At 40.3% G+C, this 26,314-nt stretch overlaps 3 protein-coding genes and 1 pseudogene across 4 annotated transcripts; 2 read left to right on the plus strand and 2 right to left on the minus strand.

The window, feature by feature from the left end:
* The first annotated feature begins 301 nt into the window (after positions 1 to 301).
* Positions 302 to 2,235, plus strand: LOC149109590 (uncharacterized). The gene has a single exon (XM_089294750.1). It carries the CDS (start codon positions 523 to 525, stop codon positions 2,134 to 2,136), a length of 1,614 nt encoding a protein of 537 aa, XP_089150876.1. The 5' UTR covers positions 302 to 522; the 3' UTR covers positions 2,137 to 2,235.
* Positions 2,236 to 5,652: 3,417 nt separating this feature from the next.
* LOC110057988 (uncharacterized) lies at positions 5,653 to 8,755 on the minus strand (annotated as a pseudogene).
* On the minus strand, positions 8,091 to 13,409 carry LOC110058115 (octanoyl-[acyl-carrier-protein]:protein N-octanoyltransferase LIPT2, mitochondrial-like). 2 transcript variants are annotated; one of them, XM_020764704.2, is made up of 3 exons: positions 12,909 to 13,409; positions 11,506 to 11,658; positions 8,091 to 10,809 (listed from the first exon to the last, which is right to left on the minus strand). In XM_020764704.2, the coding sequence occupies exons 1-3, from the start codon at positions 13,366 to 13,368 to the stop codon at positions 10,568 to 10,570; spliced, it is 855 nt and encodes a 284-aa protein (XP_020620363.1). In that variant the 5' UTR covers positions 13,369 to 13,409; the 3' UTR covers positions 8,091 to 10,567. The 2 variants fall into 2 exon arrangements, with proteins under 2 accessions (XP_020620363.1, XP_020620364.1); XM_020764705.2 differs by lacking the exon at positions 8,091 to 10,809 and having other exon boundaries at positions 11,146 to 11,658; positions 12,909 to 13,407.
* Positions 13,410 to 13,441: 32 nt separating this feature from the next.
* Positions 13,442 to 19,146, plus strand: LOC110058116 (pseudouridine-5'-phosphatase-like). Its single transcript, XM_020764707.2, has 3 exons — positions 13,442 to 13,531; positions 15,555 to 15,773; positions 18,597 to 19,146. The coding sequence occupies exons 1-3, from the start codon at positions 13,468 to 13,470 to the stop codon at positions 19,019 to 19,021; spliced, it is 708 nt and encodes a 235-aa protein (XP_020620366.2). The 5' UTR covers positions 13,442 to 13,467; the 3' UTR covers positions 19,022 to 19,146.
* The last annotated feature ends 7,168 nt before the right edge of the window (positions 19,147 to 26,314 follow it).

Below are 26,314 nucleotides of genomic sequence, written 5' to 3' on the forward strand. Positions count from 1 at the left end.
AACTACTGATTTAAGAATCAAGGAGCCTAGATTACATCTACATCTACATCTACACTTAGTTAAGTCGATAAAAATCGTTAGATATCACGCCGACTTTAAAACTCTGAATATTAATAATAATACAATGGGATATGAAAAAAAAAAAAAAAAAAAATCTCAATAAAACTAATACAGTGGAATGTTAATACCTATTAACTAACTTTGATTAATTAAAGCTATGTACGGACGTTGTATTCACAAGATCACCAGGAAGATAGGTTCTTCTTTCATTATTTGGTTTTAGGTGAGCTTCTTACTGAACAAACTTTTGCCAAGTGCTTATCGAGCAAGGTACTCAATAGCGTCTTGCACTATTACTAAAAATAGATTTTGTCACATGAGATCCCATGAGACCCCCCGCACAGACTCAGACAAACATTTCGATCTGCCAAAAGGCGAATGTATGTGCGAGGGCTGCAAGAGTGAAACAAAAATGAAGAAAATTTGGTGAAATCATGGAGTTAATAATTAGAGGGACAAAAAATGGTTTCTACCAAACACTGCTGTTGGGGTGAGTGTAAAACAGACTCGAGGTATCGCGACAAATGGACAAAATCTCTCAAAGAGTTACAAGCATCGGGTAAGAAAGTCTTCATACCGTTCCCAAAACCGTCGCAAGACATCGCTAAGTGCACGCGTTGGCTAGTAGCTTGTTCTCGGGAATTATTTACAGAGAAAAATATTACCAGAAATACTTATATTTGTGCTCTTCACTGGCCCGGAGAAAAAGGTCCCACGGCTGAATTTCCTGATCCGCTGAAAGCGAATCTAACACGAGCACAAGCGAGTCGAGCATGTGCTCCAAAGAAAAAAGCTCCGAGATCAAGAGCGGAACCAGTCACAAAGAAAGAAAAGTTACACAACAAAAACTGTGGCGAACAATTACTGGACTACTGTATACCGACTGTCGATCGCGAGTCACTAGAATCTGGATCGACGGTCGATGCCATCCTAAACAAACTCAACGAATCTCTAACGAATGAAGAATGTAATGCGACGCCACATGTGTATGAGCACTCTACAGGAAAGCTGGTTTCTGATCAAGGCTCTCAGACCTTGTATTCTAAATACGAGTTATCCGCAAAGGTCGAGACTATGATTTTGAAGAATGATGTTGCCACGAGGAAACCTCAGGCTCCCACAATAGTAAGTACTCTATCTTACGAAAACATCGTGCGAGATGCAAGTCTTATGAAACACTTCATTGGCCTCTCACCTCCACAGTTTGAGATTTTGCATAATTTTCTAGACGACGTTTGTCCTTTGGAGACCATAAACTATTGGACTAGTAAAGATTGCCCTGCAACGGAAAATGCAAGAACTGGCCCAAGAAGTGATTTTTCATCAAGGGAGAAGCTTTTTATTTGCCTTCTGAGACTTAGGAGAGGATTTACTCTCAAGACTCTAGCAGCTCTTCTCAGTACACCAGAAAGAAAAATTGATCCATCCTATGTACGCAAAATTTTCACCACCTTTCTTCAGCTGATGTATGTAACGTTTAGAGACATGCAACACTTCATGTTTCCTCAGAGAGCCCAACTCAGCAGGTTCCTCCCCAAAGTTTTCAAAACCATGAGGAAAATGCGATGTATTGTTGACTGTACTGAGTTTAGAGTAGAATGCTCCAGGAATTTTGCTAGGCAAGGGAACACTTTCTCTTCATACAAGCACACAAACACATTTAAGTGTCTCATTGCTGTAACTCCCAATGGCGGAGCATGCTTTGTGTCAGATTTGTTTGAAAGGGATATTGATGATGTTGCAATCTTCAAAGAAAGTGGGCTTATGAAACACCTGAAACCATATGATTTAGTATTGGCTGATCGGGGTTTTACTGTGCGGGAGCTCCTAAATCCACTCCAAGTGGAATTAAAAATTCCATCATTTCTGAAAGGAAGAAAAACTCTTAGTGCTGCAGAGGAACTGGAGACGCGTCGTATTGCTAAGGCTAGGATTCATGTAGAACGTTTTAATGAACGCCTTAAGCAGTTCAAACTTGTTGGTCGGAAAATTCCTTTGTCTCTGGCCCCTCTTGCAACTCAAATGGTAGTAGTTGCTTCATGCCTTGTCAATTTTCAGAACACCCTTTGTAAATAGAGTTTTAATACAGAGTAGTTGTGTGAAGACTGATTGAAATTTGTACTAGTGCAAGACCACAAGATTAAACTCACTCTGTATTGAGCACTGATGACTGTATATTGAGCATTTATTTTTATAAATCTTGAAAAAGTTATAGTAAGAAAGTTCAAAGAATATCCATACCCTCCCCGTGGAATGTATGATGCTAAACAGGAATAATATTCAGGTTAAAATGATTCTAACCTAGTTTGATTCTCAATTTTCTCGGTCTTCTAACCCTAATTATTCATTATCCATGAATAATTAGGGTTAAGAGACAAAGGAATTTCATTTTAACCTGAATTTCATTTTGACCTGCATCATATACAAGGGGAGAGGCACTGTAAGAGTCGAGTGTCCTGCCCAAGAGAACAATACAATGTCCCCAACCAGGGCTTGAACATGGACCGCACAATCAGTAGACAGGCACATCAAACCATGATGCTACTGTGGCTCCCCAAGAGACATGGGTGGGTGGTTGGGGAGCAAAGCAAACAAAACTTTTCATTGGAGGTTAATTTGATACTTTCTGAAACAACACATTTTCTCCTTGTGATAATTCTTTTGCAAAAGAGGCTGCTGACCGGTAAGCAGATAGAAGCATTATAATGTAGTGGAAAAAAATTGCAGGCTTTGTATTTATTCAAAAGAACTCAAAAAAAACTCACCAGTTAATAGTAATATGCTGATGTCTCAGTTGTATTACATGTGGTTTAGACATTTTTTTCTTAGACAAGAAGCCTTAATTTAATGAAAAATCAAATTCCTATTTGTAAGGGACACAAAACAATATATCATTATTCTCAATACAATTGAAAAGGGTGGCAGACAATTAACAATCCATTCAATTTGACATTAAATTATATTTTTTATACAAACAACATTTTGAAAAATAAAAGTTGTGTTCAGTATACAGTACTTATTTATCTGAATTTACAAGATACTTGTCAATGCTCTTTTCATCTATATACAAAAGATACTAATAGAACAACGCTCTATAAAAAAAATCCATATGGAAAATTAAATTTCACAACTCGTAAGATGTGGGTGTACAGCAATAATAATGTAATAGACCTCTCTCAATTCAAAATTCTTAAATTTTTGTGCCATGATTTAATTTAAATCTACCATTCTTGTCTTATAAGGTAAGTACCATGACTGTGCTACTTAAATATAGAGGAAATTAAGAACAACAAAATTTACAATCACCATTTACCCTTTTCATCAAACAATGTTCCTCACCAAGCCCTGTCCCCACCAACAGAACATCAACATGCTGCCACTGAACAATTATCAAATTGAAAATAGATGCTAAAATATGAAGGGCAGCCCAGGAACAAAGCAAAAATATGTGTTAACAGCAATCCTCATACATTTTAACCATTAAAGCCCAAATATCCACATATAAATTCTCCTTACTGATGTACATACATTTTTTATGGTATTAGCCGTAATGGGTAATCATTTTATAAATTCTCATCAGCATCTCTTTGGATTAAGTATCATACTGTGAGAAGAACTTGTATGTTGGTCACTCTTGGCACTCAAAGAGTTTTAAGAACACAGTTCTTAGTCTATAGTACTTATCTTTCCTTTAGTTAGAAAAATCGTTACATTACTCTTCTGCTGATAATGCACAAGTATTGCAGTTAAAGATTTCAAAACTAAACAAACATAGCGAGTTGGTAGTACTAGTACACATGCTTTTTTACCTAATTTACAGTAGACCCAAAAAGAAATACTGTAAGCTCATGGGGAATTCTAAGTTTTTTTTCTTATGTACAGTCATCATGGAATAGCTTAATATTCCATTATGGTTTGAGTTCATGAAAAGGAACATTTGGGATCATATTTTTCCATTTACCTAACTACAATATACTAAAAAGCTTAACGAAAATCCCACTGGCTCATGAAACATAGCTGGAGAAACCTGGATTCCAGAGCCCTTCCTTGTAGATTCTTGCAGCCCATCATACATGTACCAGTTATTCTCAAAATAAACAATACAGATATAGTGCCCTCCATTCCAAAGTGTTACTCCATACAGTGCTTGTGCATGGTTTTGTTAAAACCGTTCCGTGTTTCTGAACGTAGTCAAGTACATAAAATAAAACCGCTACAACATGACTACAACGTCCCAAAGACGAAGCCCGGCAAGGTTCACATGAGGCGTGAAGAACAGCGCCACTGGTCACGGATATAATCACAACAACATTGTGCGGTAGCTCTGTTCTCATCGAAGGCCAAACATGCGCTCTCACAAAATAGTGATCGGCGTTCTGCGTGTCCATCACATCGTGTACAAAGCCTGAATCCACGTACTTCCTTCCATTTTTCATTGGCTTATCGGTCATATGTCCCAGTCCGTCGTCGATGTCTGCTAGATCATTTGCAAGCGATTCTAACGCGTAGTAATACACGTGGCCGTAGTTAAAGAGAGAAGGAATGCAATGAGATGGAAAGTCCCGCCAGCCGGTCGACGGAATAAATGGCAGCGAAATCGAGCTTCCAGTCGCTTGTATCTGCGGACTTTCTTTAAGAACCTTGGCAGCGAACCATTTACCATTGTCAATGCTTGCATCGAGCGTGTGGTGATTCCCACACTTTATGCAGTCGCTCACACGTTTCACAAGTTCATCGCGTTTACCGCTCAGTTTTAAGCCCCTGCACTTTAACCACCGTTTTAGCTGGTCAACAGTGTATTCCTGTGGATCTCTGTCAAATTTAGAACCAGGAACGTCGTCGTCCTCGGTTAAAACCGTTAAAGATTGAAGCAAACTGCTTGCCATTCACAAATTTTCCCTTAGGATTACTCAGGATTTGGGTCTTTGATTGTCTGAGTCTCGAGGGGGGTCTGAAATTTCATGACGTCATTAGTGCAGAGCGCTATTCAGGAGGAAACATCTCCGACTTGGGACAGAATACCTGTTCCCTGAATGTTCTGTCACTTTGAAATAGCCTGCAGAACAGGCGGATTAGCGGGCTCTAGAGCGATACACGAGCATGCGCGCGAAGCGCGAGAATGAGCGCGAAGTGCGAGGAGAGATTTTTCTCGTCTCGCGCTTCGCGCTCGTTTTAGCGCTTCGCGCGCGCGCTGGTGTATCGCGTTAGAGCCCGCTAATCCGCTTGTTCTGCAGGTTACTTTGAAAATGTTCTTCCAATCTAGCCCTATCTTGCTTCCTTAACCAATCCCTCCCAAATAACGCTGGGCGTTTGCCTTGCACTACAATTAGATCAGGCACTTTTTCATCATTGGAATAACATTTCACTGCGGTACAGAAATCTTTCTAAAAATGAAAACCTTTTCACCCGAATAAGTTTTGGTGTATTACAATACAAAAAGGTTGTTATTACAATATTTCGGCTCTATTTCAGAACCATAGTCATGTAGTTAGATCAAAAACAAGTCGACAGCTTATAAATCAAGAACATAAAGCCTAGTATTTATGGGGGATCAAAGCCTCTAGAGAGTTAGATCTTTCTCTTTGATCAGTCTTTTTTTTTTTTTTTTTTTTTTTTAACACTTTATTTCAAACACATAGCACTATATTACAATATAATTTACTTAACCAAATTACACTACTTTACACAACTTACACTACATTTCAAATAGACTACATTAAACTACGTTATACTGCTTTACATACATACGACGTCTAGTCGGTGAAAATAAGCTATCATTACTTTTTTTTACAGCGAATACTGTGCAGATCATAAAACGTTTTTTTTTTTTTTAACTTACAATTCCCTTTTCTGTACATTTCGAGGCATAATTACACTTGTATGTTGACTTACAATCCTTCTAAATGATACTTGAATTCCAGTTTCCTAGTAAATTCGTTCAAGCTTTCTTGTTTTGAACTAAGCTTATTGTTATAAATATAGTATTTAGCAAACAGGACATAGTTAAGCTTTTTCAACATCTTCTGGGATGAAACGGGATCAGGTTCATTTGATAATTTCCCAAAGAGTAATTCAATTGCTGTAAGTGAGTAGGAGGTGTAATTTTCCATATCAAACCACTTAATTACTTCCGAGAAAAATTTTTTTTGATCGTCGACAATGGATGAATGAGTGGCTTATCGAGTCAGACTCCTGACAGTACACGCATGCACTGTTGCATTCTATACCATACAGACATAATTCCTTTTTCGTTACAGTGATTCTGTGTAGAAATTTAAAGTAGAATTCTCTTAGTTTATTTTCTTTGTAGATACCTTTTAGGTTTTTGAAGTAGACATTAAATTCTGTATCACTAGTCTGCAAATCACGAGTCCAGTTTCCAGGCGCCTTAAGTTCTGCATCTAATTTGTTTTGAAAAAACCAATAGTAATCTTTACTTTTCATTTTCAGAAGGTTCACATTTATTGAAGGTGATAGCTGGAAAAAACTAATTTCTGGTGAAAAAGTAAATTTGGCATCCAGGTTTTCCTTTGCTTTTTCAACAAGTCGCCGGGGTATTGCTGAAACTACTTGAAAATACTGTAGGAAATTGCATTTTTAATCATACTTGTGGATAAAATCACCATGCGAAAGAAAGGTGCCATTCTTCGTGAGGAGGTCGTGTATCCGGAAATCCCTTTTTGAAACCACGATTTGTAAAAGAAAGTCTTTTGATCAATAAGAATTTCTTTATTGTTAAATAAGACCAAGTCAAAGACCAAGTCTTGCCCAAGGTCAGATTCATAGGAGGATTTTAATTTAAGAAAGAATTGCAGCACTCTTTGATCAGTTTGATTACATCATGTTATGTCACTGCTTGTGTATACACCTAATTAGCCTTGATATGTAAGCTGTCGACTTGTTTTTGATATAACTAACTCTAGAAACTGGAATCATCACCTCCTTGTTGTGAATTAAGCTCACAACTGTTTACGCTCGTGCCTCTAGAATTGTTGGGCCTTCTTTGAAAATACCTTTCCGGCAATCGGGCCTGGCATACTGGACGACTATGGTCTTTTTGCTAACAACGATAACAGATTGCAGTTTTGAATTTGCAAACATCAAAACCATGCGCTTTGCTACCACGCCCTTCACATCGTTTAGAATTGGCATTCCAAGTACCTCTACATCCATCAGATTTAGGTCCTGGATTTTGTTAGTTTCTACTGTTACAGATTCTTCCATGTGTCCTTTGTTAGCTTTCTTTGCCAACTCATCTGCAATGCACCGTTTGTGTGCAGCCGTGAAGGTCAGCTCTCTCACCGCCAACAGATGGCGCTGCGTTCTTGATATTTTGGAATGGAATCCAGACACACGTCTATCGCGAAGAGCTTCGTCTAAAAAGGCACCAAAACTGCAGGTGGAGGCCAATTTCTTCAATTGTACCACAAAATTAGAATTTGCCTTTCGGCAATGACTTAGACTGCAAAACAGTAGTTTTCGGACGTTTTCGGAAGGCGCGAACAGCCGTAAGCGCGATCCTTGCGTGCGAAGCGCGCGAGCCTCACACACCCGTAGCGTCTCTCCCTATTCTCCCTCGCCGTTTTTACACTCACTCCAGACCTTTCGTTTGAATATTGACCGTCGCTCGCGTTCGCAAAAAATACGACTGTTTTGCACTCTAGCAATGACTATTGGGGCCGGTTCGTAGTGTGCTTGCAGAATTTTCTACAGATCCGGATACGATTAAGTTTTCGGGTTCTCTGGGTCACAAAGATTCTTTACAACTTGTAAGTTTGTGGTCCAACCACTGCTAGGAACACATGTACCTGTACATGTCTTTCTTCGGCAGTCTCATTTACTACCATGAAGGCTTCGTAGAGTCCGGCATAATGGGCAACTTTATCGGTATTTTCATCAAATGGGTCCACAAGGCCATAGACAGCAGCCTATTTTACACTGGCGCAGGCGAAACGACTATCCTCGTCGCCAATTTTGTATTTAAAAGGTCTATGACAAGACCGAAGTCTGCGATAAAATAACCCACGAGCTAGTCTCAAACGGCCATCTTTATTTCCCAGAATTCCCTACATAACATAACGCGTGAAAGGGGCTGGCCGCTTAATAGAGGTAAAAACAATAGAAAAAACCTCATCGGGACTTTGATTACTGGCCGCCTAATAGGGGTGGCAGTTTAATAGGTGGCCGCTTAATAGGGGTTCGACTGTATTACGTCATGAGATAGAACAGTTCCTCCTTCAGGATGTTGTCGACACCCTTCTTAGCCCCACTTATCAACACTCTGTAAGAGATCTTGCTTACGACTCGTAGAAAAATGTCAGGCCCTCGAATTTGAACACTCCTTTATCTCAACCCTCTTGAGAAGCTACTACTATTAGTCCTCTATTCCAGCTTTTCGATGCTATGCACTCTTCTCTCACTTTGTTAAACAAATTCATTCTCTATTCGAAGTCTGTTTTAGACACTCTCTGACATCATGTTCAGCTGTCTTTCCATTTTTCCTTACTTGTATGGAATTATGCATGTCGGCTGGTCTGAATGCTTCAATGTCAAATTCTCTGTCGTTTTGCCTTGTTTTCATTTCGTACGGCTGATTCAGCCTCGATCTCAGGCTATCTGCCCTTTGCTTCCCTTGTCGGTGAGGAGAGAAACCCTGGTTGCGGCTGGTCACGTGACTACCCAGAATCTGGGTCATAGACAAATCTGTTGGTCAGGAGGGGTTGCATAGTGTTTTGATCGTTGCTATGACAAATCTAGTACGCTTCGATCTCCGGGCAATAGCTAAAAACTACCTGCTTTATTGGAGTTCGCCGGAAGTCACATTTACCGACGAAGAATGCTACACCAAAACGTTTTAGCGGTCTACTAGTACATGCACGCAAAATGCAAGAGTTTTATAAAATAATAATAATGATAATGATAATGATAATGATAATGATGATGATGATGATGATGATGATGATAATGATAATAATAATGCCTCTATTGGTGAAGGCATCCAAGTTAGCAATCGTAAAATAAAAGAAGTGCAGTATGCAGATGACACCACTAGTTTTGTCTGTGACAAGGAATCAGTTAACTAACTCCTCAGCTTTCTTAAAGAGTGTATTTCTCACTCTGCCAAGGGTTTCAAAATGTTTTGAAGTAGGCGTCTGGAGCTGGAAGAGAAGGCGGTTGTGACAAGTTATGGGCCGCAAGGCCCCTCATCCCAGGAGGTCTGGTAAAATCAACTAGAGGAGACACCATACGTAGGCATACATGACGTACTCAATACTCAAGGGTTTGCTTTGCATTATAGGGCGATTTCGAACATGGTCAGCCATTTGGTAGTTTTCTGATGTGAGAGAATCGTTTTAGCAAAGCAAAAGGATTGGATGCTTAAAGCTTTCTTTTTAACAAGCTGAAGCCAGAGAAACCAGCGATATATAATCAAGTAGCCTGCGGAACTCCGGCGGTCGCCGGCTTGTTTTGAAACACTGCTCTGGGTTAGAAATTAATACGGCTAAAACTAAAGCAATGTGGTTAGGGCAGCGGAAAAATAACCAGGACTCTCCCTTTGGTTTGAAATGGCCAAAAGAGCCAATACTTTCGTTAGGAGTATTCTTCTCTTACAGTCAAACCGATGCTGACGAACTCATTTCGGTACCAACAATAAGAGACTTTGGGAAATCATTTGGGACAGTAAACCTTCGAATATTAAACGGAAAAATATAGCAGGAGGAAAAAAGAAAACAAACAAACAAAAAAAACAATGACGAGAGAGAACCTGGAATCGAGGTTGCAGATGCGTATGCCAAACAGCCGATTCTTTGTCGAGTACTGTGCCGATTAATTTGCTCTTTCAAGACTTTCAGTCTTTCACTCCGTTTGTTTGTCAGTCCAGTTCAGCATGGCTAATCCCACCAGGAGAGCAAGACTCAGCCGACATAGCTCTCCGGGTCAGTAACACCCACAAACCTAACCTGCGATGAGGCGTTTCTTTTAAATTTTTGGGCAAGCATTTAGCCAAAACAAGAACCCCTGATCGCAGGTTACCACAAACCATCCCACCGTGATAATGCAATGACCCGTTGGAGCGGAATGAACAGAGCCAATGATCAAACACGCACGCGAAGGGAACGAAACTGCGAGCGAATGCAAGAAATATGGAGGAGGGGGAGGGGGTGAGGCGGGCGAAGGAAACGCCTGCAATCAACCCGAGACATTTTACCGAACGCCGCCAAACATGCCGCACTCCCTTGGGGCGCTCCCTTGAAATTTTCTCGTTCACTCCCTCAAGTATTTGATGAATGGACTGCAAGGACATCCTATCCACGGACTAGACTCTAATGGCAGCTTCTTGCTCCGGTTAGATCGATGTGTTCGCCATTTTGCGAAAGGTCTTTCAACGTTTCCTGAACAGAAAATTTGAACGCTTCCTCGGGATGCACCATATGTATTTTGATCTTGCCGTGTTCCAAATGTCGTATTATGCATGAACTGTTAAATTTCTGATGTTACTTTTTGATTAACGGGCTACTAACCAATCAAATTGTACTGTTGCTACCCATTCGTGGGTGAACGGAGTTCGGTTAAATGTTTGGGATTGCCCGCAGGCGATTCCTTTTCTCCCCACACCCTCCCCCTTCCCGCTCACCCCCTTCCAACTAACCCCCCATTTTTTGCTCACTCCAGGCGCGCTCCTTCGCTCACGCGCTTGCTTGCTCCCTTGTTCGATCTCTCCGCCTGGAAAAGGAATGGAAACGGCAGCTACAGAAAAGAATTAACAGAAAGAAACTCTTAGGCTTCGATAGTTGCGACAAAAATATTTGCCATATACAATTACACACAATAACTAATTGTATCTTCCTCATGCAAGTATTTTTAACAAATGAAGAAGCCTAAGCTGTGTATTACACTGTGATAAACCACGACGGGCATTTGAGAACACGAGGGAAATGTAGAAAACACGAACCGCAGGCGACTGTTTTCTACATTTCTCGAGTGTTCTTAAATGCCCGTCGTGGTTTATCACAATGTAATACATGGCTTAGGCTTCTTCATTTGCTTTATGATATAGAGGCAATGTGGCCAAAAACAATAAAACACGCTTTTTCTATGTTTTATATACTCCGACAAAACATGGGTTCTTGACCAATCAGAGTGCACGCAGGGTCCTATCTATATTATAAATAGATATATTATATAACAACCCTATTTGCATGGCATGACATCCTGTAGCTATGAAACTGCACTCAAGAGGTAACAAATATCCAGAATCATCTGCAGCTTACGGAATTTAGATTGAATACTGTCTATCAAAATTATAAAATATAGTTAATTTTTCATGCTACAAGGTCAATGGTTATTACAAGCTACTATTAATTCCGACATCCTTGCTATCTTCTAACACAACGGTACAATCGAACACATTTTGAAATGACTCTATAAAAGCCGGAATTGTACCTAGCGGTTCAATGTTTTGATTAGTTTCCTTTGAAAGTGACGTAACACCTTTGCCTTCTATCCCACAAGGTGTGAAGTGCTCAAACCAACTCAGATCATTATTACAGTTCAGTGCAATACCATGTGTTGTAATCCATCGGCTTGTATGAACACCTGTAAATACCAAAGAAAAGAACCATTTCATCAACTAAATGATATTTACCTTTTCCTGATATTTCCCCATTCTAAAATATTTCCTTTTTCCCAAGGATTTTCAATTGATTTTTGTTCACTCTGAGCAAGACACAGTCACAGAGCATCTGTCAACCCATGAGAAGACTGAGAAAAAAAAAAAAAAAACGAGAAAATTAAATGACCCACCCATCCATGGAAGTAACACCTCTCCTGTTTGCGACAGGCACCTCTCCACCCCCCCTCCCCAACTCCTCCCACCCCCACTTCCCCTTCCCCCTACCACTTCAATCATCTAGCAAAGTGCGGCCAGAACATCATTAGGTCAATAGACCATTTTACAGTTGTCTGCTTAGTGACCTGGCCTTTGAATGACTGGGAGGTTGGAGTTGACCTTGTTGGATACAGACCTCACTGCTTTTGCTGTGTAAATCAAGTTGTTCTGATGCTAACTAGGTGCATTTACATGACAAAAGCAGAGAGGTCTGTAGCAAAGCAAGGCCACCTCCAGCCTCGCTGCCAATCACAGGCCAGGTCACCAAGCAGACAACTGTGAGGGCCTGTTTACATGGAGGGAGGGTGCCCTGGCTAACCGGGCTACCTGGCTAACCGAATTACCCTGGGAGGGCCAACTTCTCATATGTTTCTTTAGAAAACGCATTGAAGCGTTTACATGCTAGACAAGGCAGCCCGCCTACCCGGGGCACCCTGTCTACTTGCCCAGGGTACCCGGCTAGGCGGGATAGCTTTTTACCATGTAAACAGTTCATGCCAGGCTATCCCAGCGAGCCGAGGTGAGATAAACCGCAAAAAAGTGGGAGCGCGAGGTGAATTTTTTCGTAGTTACCATTAACAACAGTCCTATACACGGAAAAGACGCCGCTAGCGGAATGGGCGATAAAAAAAGTTAAACTTGCCGCCAAAAAGGTTCTTTGGTCGGTCATTTTGTTTGTTGTGCTTAGCGGCCGCTCAAAAGATAGCCCACACAGCCCACTCACTGTCCCGGTTAGGTGAGTTGCATGTAAAGGCGGACTAGGTGTCAACATTTCTAGCTGGGTAGCCCAGTTAGCTGGGGCACCCTCCCTCCATGTAAACAGGCTCTAAAATGGCCTATTGCAGGGAGGAGGAAGGGGGGGGGGGGGGGGAGGGAGAGAGGGATGGAGAGATTAGGGACCATAGCAGCATAGAATGTGGAGGTTTGTTCAATTATCATGTTTCTTTTATTTACTCACCTATCGCTGCAATTTTGTTGTCCTTTACCCAGACTCCGGTGTCGCACGTAGTCGCTGCCTGCACGTCGAACCCTTTACAAGTCGCAATAAGCGTATTTTCCAGTGAAGTTATATACCACCTTAAACTTTTCTTGAAGCAGTCAAGGTTTAAAATGGGATAACAAACTAATTGTCCAGGGCCGTGGAATGTCAACAGGCCTCCTCTGTTGGTAAAATGAAACTCTGCTCCTAAATCTTCCAATCTCTTCCTCTCTTTCGAGTCGATGCTTTTGTTTCGTATTCCGATGGTAAAAACAGGAGAATGCTCGTAGAAGAGCAGGATATTTTCAACGCTGCTTGTTCCTTTGGCTTTTAATTCGTCCAGGTGTTGCCTAGCTAGTGCATTTTGTACTTTTAGAGCTGGTAAATAGGCGATTTTTTCCAACTTTCGCGCATAGACGACCCTTTTGATGGCCGCCATATTGGAATGCTTGGTAGCCACGCTGATATTTCCTCCTTACCAGGTCCTCGCTGCTTCTTGAACGCCTGATTGTCTTCTGCATTTTAGTGACATTTTAGGATGGCCGACAAAGCAATATCGAAGTGTACTCATGTAATTTTCGACTTGGATGGTCTCATGATTGGTAAGGGTAGCTTAGTTCCAGCTTTAATCGCTGTTTATGACTTAAATCTCAGGTCATCTTTCTGAGGTCTGAACAAATCATCGAATATAATATGATTTTCAGCCGATTAGTCGGGTGAGTCTCAGGGGCAAGTCGTTTCGTCTAAAATACCCGTTCTAGTAGAGAAATCTCTTCGCAGGGGCCAATCTTAGCTCACTGCGATTCAAACTGGTTTGAATTTAAGGGACAAGTACCCCTCGCCAGTACCCTTCCCCCCTAGATTTTGATATGTTCCTGTGTAATAAATTCCCTGATGTTAAACACTACAAGGGACTAGCCCCTGCTTCCAGACCCCTGGTGTAAATTATTCAAGGGACTTGTTTCAGGGACTTGGCCTTAAGACATTTCCCCTCTTGTGTGCCATCCTTAAGGTCATTTTCCTCTCCTGCCTTCCCACTCATTCAGTACATTTTTAACATAATTTTCACTGTGTATTTGCTGGGAATAAAGTATGGCTATGCAAATACAGTAAATGGCTATCCTCTATATTCTGCTAAAGGAAATGGCCCCATGGGAAACAGCAAGTTTTTTGTCTTGATGTTTTTCATTGGAGGGGTATATTGCAGAGTGGTGAACGTCAAATGCATTGTTAGCTTGCGGGTGAGCTTCACTTAAGTTTGCTTGCTGTTAGCTTTTATTTTTTGGAAAGGGACAAATGCAATATAATGTTTTCCTTCCCGACAAATAAAAGCTAACCACAAGCAAACATGAGTGAAATTAACTGCAAGCAAACAGCGTACATGTATTTGGCATTCAACGTTCTGCAGTTAAATACCTCTGCTATGTGCTTACCGAGATGAAGCTCACTGGAACACTGGCAGTTAAGGGTAACAACACCGTCTTTTTCCTTCAGAGGTGGTCTTAAACTGTTCTTAACACACCCTCATATCTGAAACCTTCAATGTTGGATTATTGCCCAAAGGACTTAAATGTACTAAAGCCAAATTTTGGTGTTACTATTCAGCTGGTCTGAGAATTTTCATATACAGTCAACTGATGAAACAGAAATTTTATGAAAAATCCATTCAGAAGGTTTTCCTCTTTATTCATTCTGAATGGAAATCAGAAATTTTCTTACTAATATCATGTTTCTCCATTTCCAGTCTTCCATCTGAGGAAACCAATCTAGGTCTCACACTGGTTATTAATAACGAAGTGTGTTACATGTGGATTATTATATTAATCACCATGTATTACACTATGTAGCCAGTTTGATATCGAGATGCAGAAACCACATTAGTGTCATAATTGATTTTGTCAGTGAGACTACAGAATGGTATGATATTTACATGTATATACAATCATTCTTGCAAAGATGATTCTGTCAACAATACATGTAAACTGCGGTAATACAACTGCCTCCATAGAAAACACAGAAGCATTGCTTCCTTCCTCTCCTGTGTTGCAGACATAGAATGGGAGGCCAGATAATCTGGGAGAAAAGAGGAAGGGGGAAGAACCTCCACCTCACTTTCCCCTGATTTCTCTCCCTCCCCTGTGCCCTAATACACCTGCTGTACAGGCTTCAACCAAAGTTGTTTTAATTAATAGTTGAAATTGATAAATACATTCTAGGGCTTTAGGAATTTTTCCGGAGTGAGCAAACTATATCAGATTCTATTACTTTCAAGTACTTAGATTCCAAGTTAAAAATTGACTCGAAACTGACATCAATTTGTGTCTCTTTAGAAGCCTTAATCTTTTGAAATGCACTGGGTGGCAAAAAGTTTCCACAGAGAATATCCCAAGCCACCCCTTCCCTGAAAATTATCCTTGGGCTACTCTCTATAGCAATTGATTTCTACAGGCCTACCTACACCAATGCAATTTTTGCGGTGGATGACATGGGCCCTAATGTTTTCAAAGAGCCACACATTGTCAGTGCATTTATGAAAAAATTACTTAGTACAGTAACTGCAGCTTTACTATGTAGTAAGTAGGTACCTAATTCATACTGTAATTCTTTGTTGTACCTTTATCTTAGATACTGAAGCTATTTATACCAGAGTGACTGAAGAAATTCTGGAACCTTATGGCAAGACATTTGATTGGTCGGTAAAATCTAAGATGATGGGGCGTGGCAGTCTAGAAGCAGCAAAAGTCTTGGTGGAGGAGCTTCAGTTGCCGCTAACAGCAGAAGAAGTTGTGAAAATATCACAAGACAAGCTTTTGGAGCAGTTCCCTTCAGCATTACTACTGCCCGGTGAGATTATTGTATACGGTATATTGATTTTTTTAAGAAAGATATAATGGTGAAGTTTTGTTGAATTTGCATCACCTATTTCTAATGCTATTAATAATTAAATTTACAGTGATCTACATATTAGGCACCAACAATCGAACCCCCATTGAGCAGCCATCTCCCATTTCCCTGAGGATAACTGCTTTTAAAGGACCCTAGTCAGCCTCTGCCACTTACGATACCATCGAAATGATTGATATTGGATGGTTAAGCAAAATGTTATTGCTTTACTGTAAGTTGTGTTCCTGAAAGTATGCTTAATTAACTTAAGTTTCACAGTGATTTGAGACCTTCATTTCAACATCTTCCAAATAAAATGTAATGGCCAACCTCTTGCATGTAGACAAAAACAAAGGTGACTAAGCAGCCACCCTCAGGGGAATGGGAGATGGCCGCTTAAAATAGAGGATGGCAGCGTAAGGTGGCCGAACACAGTTTTTACGTGTGCTTTTGCTGATGCAATTCAGCGTGCACACAAGGATTGCAAAAAAACAAACATGCCATCAATACAGTGATCATTTTATTTACTCAACACCAGCACTATCTGCGTTATTTTTCTCTATAATTGAACCCAGTGTATTGATGGCGTTAGTCTTTTACTAAAAAGATATGTTAGAAAAGGTAACGATGCAAAGAACCCAGCAATTCTCAGCTCTTTCTTTGTTACCAAAAGAACCCAGTTAAATGCAGCGCATGCGTAGTAAGTCAAAAAATTGCTATTGAATGAAAATTGCACTCTCGGAAATACGCCTATTACTCGAAAACCACTAATTAGAATTTCACGAAATTTGGCACGAAAATACTTAAGGAAATAAGTAACTGGAGTATTGAAAATAATTGAACTTTAACAAAGGAAATTCTAGATATTCCGGTGAACCTTCAACAAGGGATAATTAAAGATCTCTCTGTTAAGTTATTAGCAAAATGGTGTTAACTTGTGAGAATCGTTACAAGATTGTTGCATGCAAATTATAAAGAAAATCTAATGAGTAGATTTTCTATAAATAAACAAAACCGATTTTAAAGGCCCGGTTATATTTAGTCATGTTGCCATGGCAACGACACATACGTCAGCCTAACCATCAAAAAACCAAAGTTTGTGTTGTTAACTTGCTTGCTGCCATTTTTGGTGACCGAGGGATCAAGAGTTTTAGAGAAAAAGGTGAATGAACACAGGTATCAAAAACTGTATTCAGCCACCTTAATTGCTGGTTTTCAGTGTCACGCAATTCAAAGTAGATCAAAATAACAATCAAAACCGGTCAATAGATAAAGTCCAAAATCTGGGAAATGAAAGAAGGTAAATATGCAAAGACTCTCGCCAAAATTCTGGTCACAGCAATTTTTCTTACGCGAGATATACGGAGAAATTTTTTACCCAAATTTATAGAGATTTGTATGGAAACGCCATGCTGGTGCCCATCCGTATGGGCACCAACATGGCGGCCAGAAACCAACAGAAACATCTGTGACTGAGTTTTGCTACAAAAACGTGAATTTATCCCTCGAGGAACTCTAAAACATTAAAATAATACTTTTTCTAAGACATGAACTGTTCAGATAGCCAAGTTCCCCGAAATAAGTCACTCTTTTAACCATCATGACAGCTCTCTAGACCGTCATGTAAATGCCGCGTCACGCAAAAGCTTAGAAATTCAAGCGTAGTTTGTCACAAAACCAAGAACTCATTAGGAGCAAAAATTTGTGTGAATATTAGTTTTCAGCTGCTCTTATACATCATTTAAGTAAAATCTCAGGAAGATCAATAGTTTTGTAGTTCGAATTTTAGTGACGTCATGTGAAAACCAGCTATATGGGTTTGTCATGAATTATAATGAGGTTTAGTAGAAAAGTCAGTTTTATTCAAATGCAAACATGCCTTAAGGAAACGTGGAGTCATGTAAGGACAACAATACACTTGCATTTGAATGTTTTTATCAGTGGTCACTTGCTGTTTCAGACTCGTCTCTGTCATCACCTTTTCCAAAACAAAGCCAAACTATGTAGATATTAAATATTGGGTGGGTGCTTAAAAGTAGACAACTCTCATCAGGATGGCCAAAAGGTGGCCGTGGCCGCTTAAGAGATGTATAGTGGTTTTATTTACAGTATTTTACTGACAACAATTTCGGGACTGTCCGCTTAACAGAGGGTGGTCGCTTTTTAGAGGTTCGTCTGTATACGTAACTACTGATAGACCGCAAATCAGTTTGTGTTGTAGCACAAAGTCTGAGTTTGTTCAATACAACATTTCCTAAAGTAAAGGTGGAAATTTTAAGGTGAGATTTAGCAATAACATTGATGTGCGTGGAAAACAAGTAAATGTAAAGAACCATACTTCTCTTGCCTTCATAGTGCCTAATGGATATTTTAGGAGGTTAAAGATCAATTCTCGTCCTTTTAATAGATCGTTTTCATGTGACTTCATCAAATTCTAACATCCAAAGCTAAAGAGCCACCAGAGTTTCTATCATCATCAGGTGCGAAATGTACTTATGTTGACAGCTTTTCAGCTCGACAGCGTCCTTCGTTTGAAAACCAGTATATTTTGAATTTCGGAATTATGGCGGCGCGTAATGTAGAGAGGTACGATCGCGTTTCTCGAAAACATATATATGACTTGCAGTCAGATCGTTCCAATTTAGATCGTTTCACAGTAAAGTCAGATCGTTCCATAGAAAGTCACCCAGACGATCGCACTGCACGAACTTTTCTCTCTCTCTTTTTTCTTCCTTTTTTTAAAATTATTTTTCACCTTTAACTCGCAATCTTTTTTTGTTTTAGGCGTAGAAAAGCTTGTGCGTCACCTTCACAAGCACAATATACCGTTTGCAGTCGCTACGGGGTCAGGAAGACAGGGTTACGACAGCAAGATAACGAACCACAAAGACCTTTTCCAGCTTGTGTCGCATACAGTGACAAACGACGATCCGCATCTCGAGAGATGTAAACCCGCGCCAGATATCTTTCAACTAGCTTCCTCGAGGTTTGCCACGCCTCCAAAGTCACCAGATGACGTACTTGTATTTGAAGACGCGCCAAATGGAGTGGCGGCCGCTCGGGCTGCCGGGATGAATGTTGTCATGGTACCCGACAAGAGGGTAGATAAGGCAAAATGTTCGCAGGCTCACTTAGTGCTAAATTCCCTCGAAGAGTTTGATCCAGCTGCATGGGGATTACCCCCATTTGATTCAAATCTTACAGAATGAACTGAATAAGATAGTAGATTAGATAGTATCGGAATTCTGTTGTAATTTACTAAGCGGTGCTGAACTGGATTTACACTCTTACTCACGAATGCAGTCATCTCAAATACAAAGTGAGTTTTTCTTCATTGTTGTTTTACATGGGTTAAGGTAAAGGTAAAGCCTGCGTCAGACCGGCGGTGGTCCATGCAACTCTTGTGTGGCATGGAGCGACTTAGTCCATCGTAGGGTTACCCCCAGCATTAAATTCGCCCATACACATTTATACATGTAAGTGATGAGAGGCACTGTGAGAGTCAAGTGTCTTGCTCAAGACCAGAGCGCCGGCCGGGACTCGAAGCCAGACCGCTTGATTTGGAGTCCAGCATACTAACCATTTGGCTACTGCGTATCCAGTGTTTGAAATGAGACAATGCCGAGAATGCAGTGGCCCTAACAAAATGTCAACAAGTCTGCAGATTTTTAAGTTTCTAAAAAAACTTGTTGTCCGCTGTTTTGGCAAGCAAGTAAGACACTTAGCTGTGCATTAGTGGAGGTAAATTAAACGCCGTAAAATGTTAGTCCACTCCCTGAACTCTCCCTTCGCGAGCGTTCAAGGACTGGTCTATGGCATTTTTGATGAGCTGGCATCTCGAGCTCTAACCCTTCGCCGGAGCAAAGAAAGAAACATCAGCCTTTCTTAACTCGTAACTGATAATTTAGGTTTCTGGCTAAGTGAGAACATTTCTGTTCGGCTAAAGTGGCCCATACAGGAGCTGTTCCGCTTTCTAAGGCGTGAAACCACCAAGGTACTCTCCAAGGGTGGGACACTGATAAAACACTACTCCATTGCACGTGACCACAAACTTTGCAAAATTTTTCTCAAGTCACTCTGAAACGTGCCATTACCTAAACTTGTGGGTCAAGAAAGGCCCTAGTTGGAAATGTGTGTCCAAAGAACGTCGCGACACGGTGAGATGAACCAGTCGTAGCACTCGGGCTTTCCGGAGCACCTTCCATGGCAAATGTAATAAATGTAGGATGCAAGCTCACCCCACGTCAAAATTATCACGAGTCGATCTAAATTACAGATAAGGTCATTTTTAACTTGGAAAATAATATTTTCCAAGCTGTAGTGGTGGAACGATTTCACTCCGTCAACCCTTCACTCCTTCACTCAGTCACTTCTTGTTAGACATTTGCAGCCCCAGGGGGCGGGAACTCCCATATAAAAAGGTAAGGGATGCTGATCGGAAAATTTGAATTTAACTCCTAAAGGAAACTAATGTGGGCGTTGCTCGAGCTTCATTAGACCCCTAAAAGATACCAGTTAAAACAGAATAGGTTCGATTACTAGCCACTGTTCAAGAAAGGATCCCACGCGCACTTCTAGACCCAACTCGCGTACTCGAGAGATCAGCGGAAATCAAGCCTAAAAACAGAAATTAAATGAGAGCGTTTCTTTCATCATTATTTCTCCGAGTGCACCCTAAAGGATACTTTCACAGCTATAAAAATGGTAAAGTACGAAAAAAATAAATAGGAATGAAAATGGAACTTATTACTTGCTTTGGTGATCGGACAAGAAGTGGAACTTTCTTTATAATTGTCTCGGTGTCTCGGACAAGGATAATCGATAACTTCATAAATTTTTTCGACGGTGTCGCATATCCTCGTGTATTCTCTTACCGTTGCGTTTTGCCCCATTTCTTAACAATGCCAGCGCGCTTTAACTTTAACTTAACCTACGGATTAAAACCTCAAGTTAGTGGCATCAAAGTTGTCACTGTTTACAGACGATCGATTTTCCGAGTTGAGTGGCTCATAGCCACTTTGATTTTAACCACTCGCTTGACCAATCAGTAATGAGCGCCGCGGTCTTGCTTTTTCACAAAAAGGAAAGGGAGGAGCAAACACATCAGTTACATGATGTAAACTGATCACATTCGTGCCTCCCCTCCCTTCCCATTTGAGCATACACTCCATGATTCCCTCTGAACTACACCATTTATCGTTATAGACCGTTATAGCGAATCAGAAAATGTTCCATCCTCTTGCAAAATCGTTCAGTTCAATTCCGTGTCCTTTTAGCTTCAGCAAGATTCAATTACAAAGACCACCACACGTGTAAAAAGGAAGCGAGACGAGTTCTTCGGGATAATAAGCAGGAGCAGTTGCAAGCTTTCTCTTCAAGCCTAGTGAAACATAAATATAAAGTAAGATTTCCAAGAAACCCTGAATGATGTAAAAAGATGGACAAGGTACACAATTGCTATGCTTGCTCGTGTAACATATGGCAACTGGTGGAAATATATATATAAAAAAAAAGACAAAAAAAAAAAAAGTAGCAAGATGGCCAATTTTGAGGCCGAAACTCGTTCCCAGGTTGCCTCTTCTCGCTGTAGTGTCTTTTAGCCCCGTCGGGATTATGTAACTCGCAGCTTGGATGTGATAGTAATATTCATTTCGCATAAAAGTGTGAGCGTTTTCCGGGGGATTACTCCCTAAAGGTTTTGGTGGGTGTGTGTTCCCCGAACCCTGAAGCCCTACCCTATTTCAGACCAAATCTTTGATTTTCCGTACCCTATTTCATAGCCGAGCCAGAAAACGATCCCCTATTTTAGACCTCTAAAATTAGTTCACGGCTCTGGTATATGACCTTTAGCTAGCCAGAATTGGCTTCCATTCGAGTAACCGTTTGAGAAGGGCTACGATTTTGTTAATGTCGATATGGGGGAAAAAAAAAGGTTCCTTGTAAACAAGATGCTCAAGCTTGAGCGAAAAATGTACTCTATTTCGGACCAAAATGGTCAAAATCTGTACCTTTCTCCACCAAAATAGCATTAAAACTATAACATTTGGAGCCGCACACACCCTTGTAGCTCATATGAGGGAGTTGAGGGGTTGGGGTGCGTTTGTATATTAGGCGTTCAAGAGATTACGTTTTAGTACATCAAACTCTGGCTATTGTTTATGGTTTGAAATTCTTAAGACAATGGTCCTATTGCTGAGCGGCCCAAGGGATGCTTCTATCCGCTATGGCGAAATTGCACTAGGCTTAAATCGGATCCCATCGCTAAATTGTCGGTGATGACATTTTTTCCCAACAGTAGTCTACTTGGGGAAACATAGACAGACCAGCTGGGGGCTAGTCAGTAATCTAGTTCTCGAGCTCACAATGTAATTGGTATTAGTATAAATCTACTAACGTTCTATCACGAATGCTGTTCTCTGATTGGCTACGCTACTCACTATCTATTCTGTGATGGATAGTGAGTAGCGTAGCAGTGTGCCCTTGTTAACAAAATGACGGCCGCCTCTTGGCGTTTTCGAAGTGTCTGTGAAGAGGATTTAGATAAAGTTATGAACGACGAGTAAATTTATACTAAAACAATTGGATTATTCGCTCTCGATTTCTATGCATGATAGTTGACTCGGGCTGCGTCCTCGTCAACTATCACGCGATAGAAATCTCGAGCTCATAATTTAATTATTTATTAGTAGAATTCTACTAGTACACCAGTGATGCAAATGTTGTAATCATATTGACTGAGCCATTGCACACTATCAGCCATTAGTGTTCATTGGTTTGGTGTGGTCAACAAAATTGCAACGTTTCCTCGTTTCTCCGCAGTTTTGAAAGAACGTTTAGAAACAAATGGATAATCAAATTGCTGAGAAGACTAACAGGAGGGCATTTACGGTTTCTTGAATTAAAAGGCTAGAAAAATTTGATAGAAACTGATAAGCGCGCGTACACAACTGGAAATTCAAATTGACAATTCAGTCCGTGTAAATTCTCTAAAGAGTGAAGTTTAATAATAAGATCAGAAATAATTGAAATCGTTATTTGAAGGAAAATTCAGTTAGAATTCTACTAAAACAGTTAGATTATGAGTTCGGGATTTCTATGAGGTGATAGTTGATTCGGCCTTCGGCCTCATCAACTATCATCTCATAGATTTCTCGAGCTCATAATCTAATTCAATGTTGAAGAGAAGTACGGCTTGCGGCTCAAGTATATGCTTTCTTACAAGATGTCTTTAAATTAGTTTTGTTGATCTGTTGTGTCTTTAGTGATATTTAATTATAGATCTCGAAGAAGAAGAAGAAGAAGAAGAAGAAGAAGAAGAAGAAGAAAGAAAATCTTTTACATGATAAGTAGACTCCCCATCCTGAAAATGGCCAATCCTTGAGCGATCAAAATTTTAAGTATGTTGGATATATACTTCTTTGACCATTAACGGTGAAGGCCGTACCACGTGTGTTTTCGTGCTGAGCCGATACTACGGTTGTTTACCGTTTACACAGAGAAACCCATTCGTCAACAGTTTGTGCAAATGGTAAGCAAAAAAGCCTGATGGTAAGTTTCGTTCGGATTGGCCTTTTTACCATTTACTCAAAAATCCCCAGTTTACCGAAAGAGACTAGGAAGGTTCAACCTGATCATATTTCCAAGATGGCGGTGAAGAATTGCAAATGCTAAGCACATTTCCCACTCCGATATTTTGGTTGGAAATTTTGCACTAGCTTTCAAGACGTTCCGTTTATTTCGAAAATTTCCGGTCGGTTGAGCCAAAATAATCTCACTATTTGCATTCTGACCAAAACTTCCGGAATTTTTGGGTAAATGGTAAACAGCATAGATAAATCATTGGGAGACCAGAGGAAGGAGGAGGAGAAAAAAAAAATTTTTTTTTTTTCATCATATTGTTGATTATAAACGTAACGAGTGCTAAAAGCCATTAATATTAGAGGACAGCGCCTCGATGGGTCTACTAAATGATGACGTTACAAACATACATACATTACTTTATTTACCCTCGGATTTCAGAGTAGCTTATGCAGCTATCTCCGAGCATTTAACCATCAGATGAGAGATAGATCACCACACCGGGAACTACGTCTCCTACTCTTTTCGATCAGTTGTCCCTTTTTTGCGAAGTTTCTAAGGAAGATGGAATTGTTATTGGATAATTGAATTTTCAGTAAGACTCAACGAAGGAAATTTACCGTTACGCGATTTTAAAACCACCAAAGTAATTGACTCTATCTCGATTGGAGTTTTTAGTGGAAGAGCGGCAAAGCTGTGAGACATGTTGCACGCTGGACGAGCCAAAAAGAAGCCCGAATGCAAAACCAAGAGACGAGAGCCTGCCAACAGGCAAGGGTTTTTGACAATAGTGAGTTGCATTTTACCGTTTGTGTTATCATTAGATTCTTGAACAAGTTCCAATTCCCCACGCAGAAAAATAATCTGTACCATATCGGAAGTGCAGGCTTCATTCTATTTTTATTTGAGCTAGACGTGATTCAACGACTCATGAACCAATTAAACATGAATTTAAAGTTTTATTTCAAACAGTGTCACACAGTGAAACAGCAATTTTAGAGAAAGAACAGAAGACGGTAACCTAACTTGCAGTGTACTTTATATTTCTATTAGGTCATATGTACGGGTTGTTTGTTTTTATTGTGAGGAAACCTTGTGGGTTGTGCCCGCAAACAGTAGTAACAGCTAGTGTGACAGAGGATTTCAACCATACACACGAGCTATTCTTGTTAGAGCAGTATCTGGCAAGTTTCCCTGATTTAATGGCTCCAGGCCGCTATTCCGGGCTGTCAATATACGAAGTAAATAGTAACCTTTTACCGATAGCATGCAAATGAGCACACAGTCGCGCTAAAGGAAGTTCATTCAATGACAATTTTGTTTTGCTGATGCCAGGAGAAAGTGAAACTCTACACCGTCGTGGACAGTTTTCCAAGCATCATTTTTCCTCTCAGCAGGTGTTAGTTAAAGACCAATCCGCCATTTTACGCTCGGATTCATCTTTGTCCGAACAATCGGGACGCTTAGCAGAGGGCTTTTACCATATTTCAAGTGGCGTCGAAGAGATCTTTTGTTTCGCAGCATTAGAGCTAATGTGTAGTTTGACAAGCAGTTTTCTGTTAGTCTTTTAAAGGAAGCTTTTTCGGCGCATTGTGACGGACGTCTGACCATTTACTTTCTTTTGTGCTTTCAAAATCTTTTCAAATCTTGATGCCTTTCCTGTGTGAGGTTGTGACAGATCGCATTTAACGAACACAATGGTTCAACTTATTAACCAATTTGCTGTCAAAACATGTTTGTTTTACAATTATCACAGCTCTCAAGCTTTAGACTATGCGGGATTATAACAAACAATCCGCCACGGAAAGTTGTGCGAAAACTTCGTTTAGAGGTGCAGGAACGTTGCAGAACAAAGATTTTTATCGTCAGTTTTCTCGGTGTATGAGGAAACAACAACTTGAACTAAAAAATAACGTTAACTGGCATTAGCCCCAAAATTTAAAACGCGCCCCTTCTGTTATGTAGCATGTGTGTATATATTGTTCTTCAATGTATAAATTTGGCGTAAAATAACACACACACACACACACACACTGAGGACTCCGTAAACAGTGTGTTTTCAGTAAACTGTGGGTGGATCATTCGATAAGCGACAATCAAAACCAACCACTCAAGATTATTGCAAGCTGTTATGTTAGGTCAGTCCGTTTTGAATGAAATAACAAGTTTAACACTTGGGAATGAACAAAATTATCTAACGAACCGATCGTACACATTCAAATGGGCTTGAAACAAGGAAATTTAGAACATAAGGACACACGTTAGCGTCCGAAAGCTTATCTTCCCTCCAATTCCTTATCGGGTAATAAATTCAATGAGAGCTAAATGGCGTGCCAGTGTCTGATACACAGACTGGGTGATAAAACACCATATTGCCCGCTCATTGAGTACTAACAAGTAATGTCATGTTAGTTGTACGGGCCAAACGCTACATCACTGGCGTGTTCTGTAATTCCTGTCGATCAAGATGCTTTTTGTGTTTTTATGAGGAATGGATAGTCCAAAAAAATCTGAACAGCAATAACAGTAACAGCAGCAGCAGCAGCAGCAGCAAAAGTATGAAACAGTTCTGAAGCGATCACCTTCGAACTCTTTAGTAATGCTGGTGGCAAGTAAATGTATTTTTTTCAGATTTTTCTCGAAGAATTCGTGGCAAAACTTTGCAATCGAACCAGATGGCCCCATTTGCATTAGACGTGACTTAGGAAATGATCCATGTAGCACCCCTTTCAACACGCACGATGGTGAAACGTGCCCAAGATATATCCGAAGACGACACCTGATATTTTCACCTGAAATAACTGGAAACATTTGAATGCAGGTGGACTCGTTTAGAGGTAGAACTTCGATTTTAGTTGTGTGCTTCATTGTTTAGATTTGTGGCCGAAACTAATCAAAAATGAGTCATTCTTTGATCCTCTCCT

The sequence above is a fragment of the Orbicella faveolata genome, unplaced genomic scaffold, assembly GCF_042242905.1.
Source record: "Orbicella faveolata isolate gen_17 unplaced genomic scaffold, um_ofav_v1 contig_25, whole genome shotgun sequence".
NCBI lineage: Eukaryota > Metazoa > Cnidaria > Anthozoa > Scleractinia > Merulinidae > Orbicella > Orbicella faveolata.

Bases quoted from the DNA above. Each gene is read 5' to 3' on its own strand.
- LOC149109590 (XM_089294750.1), top strand. From the start codon at position 523: ATGGTTTCTACCAAACACTGCTGTTGGGGTGAGTGTAAAACAGACTCG.
- LOC110058116 (XM_020764707.2), top strand. From the start codon at position 13,468: ATGGCCGACAAAGCAATATCGAAGTGTACTCATGTAATTTTCGACTTG. The intron at 13,532-15,554 runs GTAAGGGTAGCT...CCTTTATCTTAG, and splicing joins CTTGGATGGTCTCATGATTG to ATACTGAAGCTATTTATACC. The intron at 15,774-18,596 runs GTGAGATTATTG...TTTTTGTTTTAG, and splicing joins TTCAGCATTACTACTGCCCG to GCGTAGAAAAGCTTGTGCGT.
- LOC110058115 (XM_020764704.2), bottom strand. From the start codon at position 13,368: ATGGCGGCCATCAAAAGGGTCGTCTATGCGCGAAAGTTGGAAAAAATC. The intron at 11,659-12,908 runs GTGAGTAAATAA...TGGTATTTACAG, and splicing joins CAACAAAATTGCAGCGATAG to GTGTTCATACAAGCCGATGG. The intron at 10,810-11,505 runs GTACAATTCCGG...TCTTTTCTGTAG, and splicing joins TCAAAACATTGAACCGCTAG to CTGCCGTTTCCATTCCTTTT.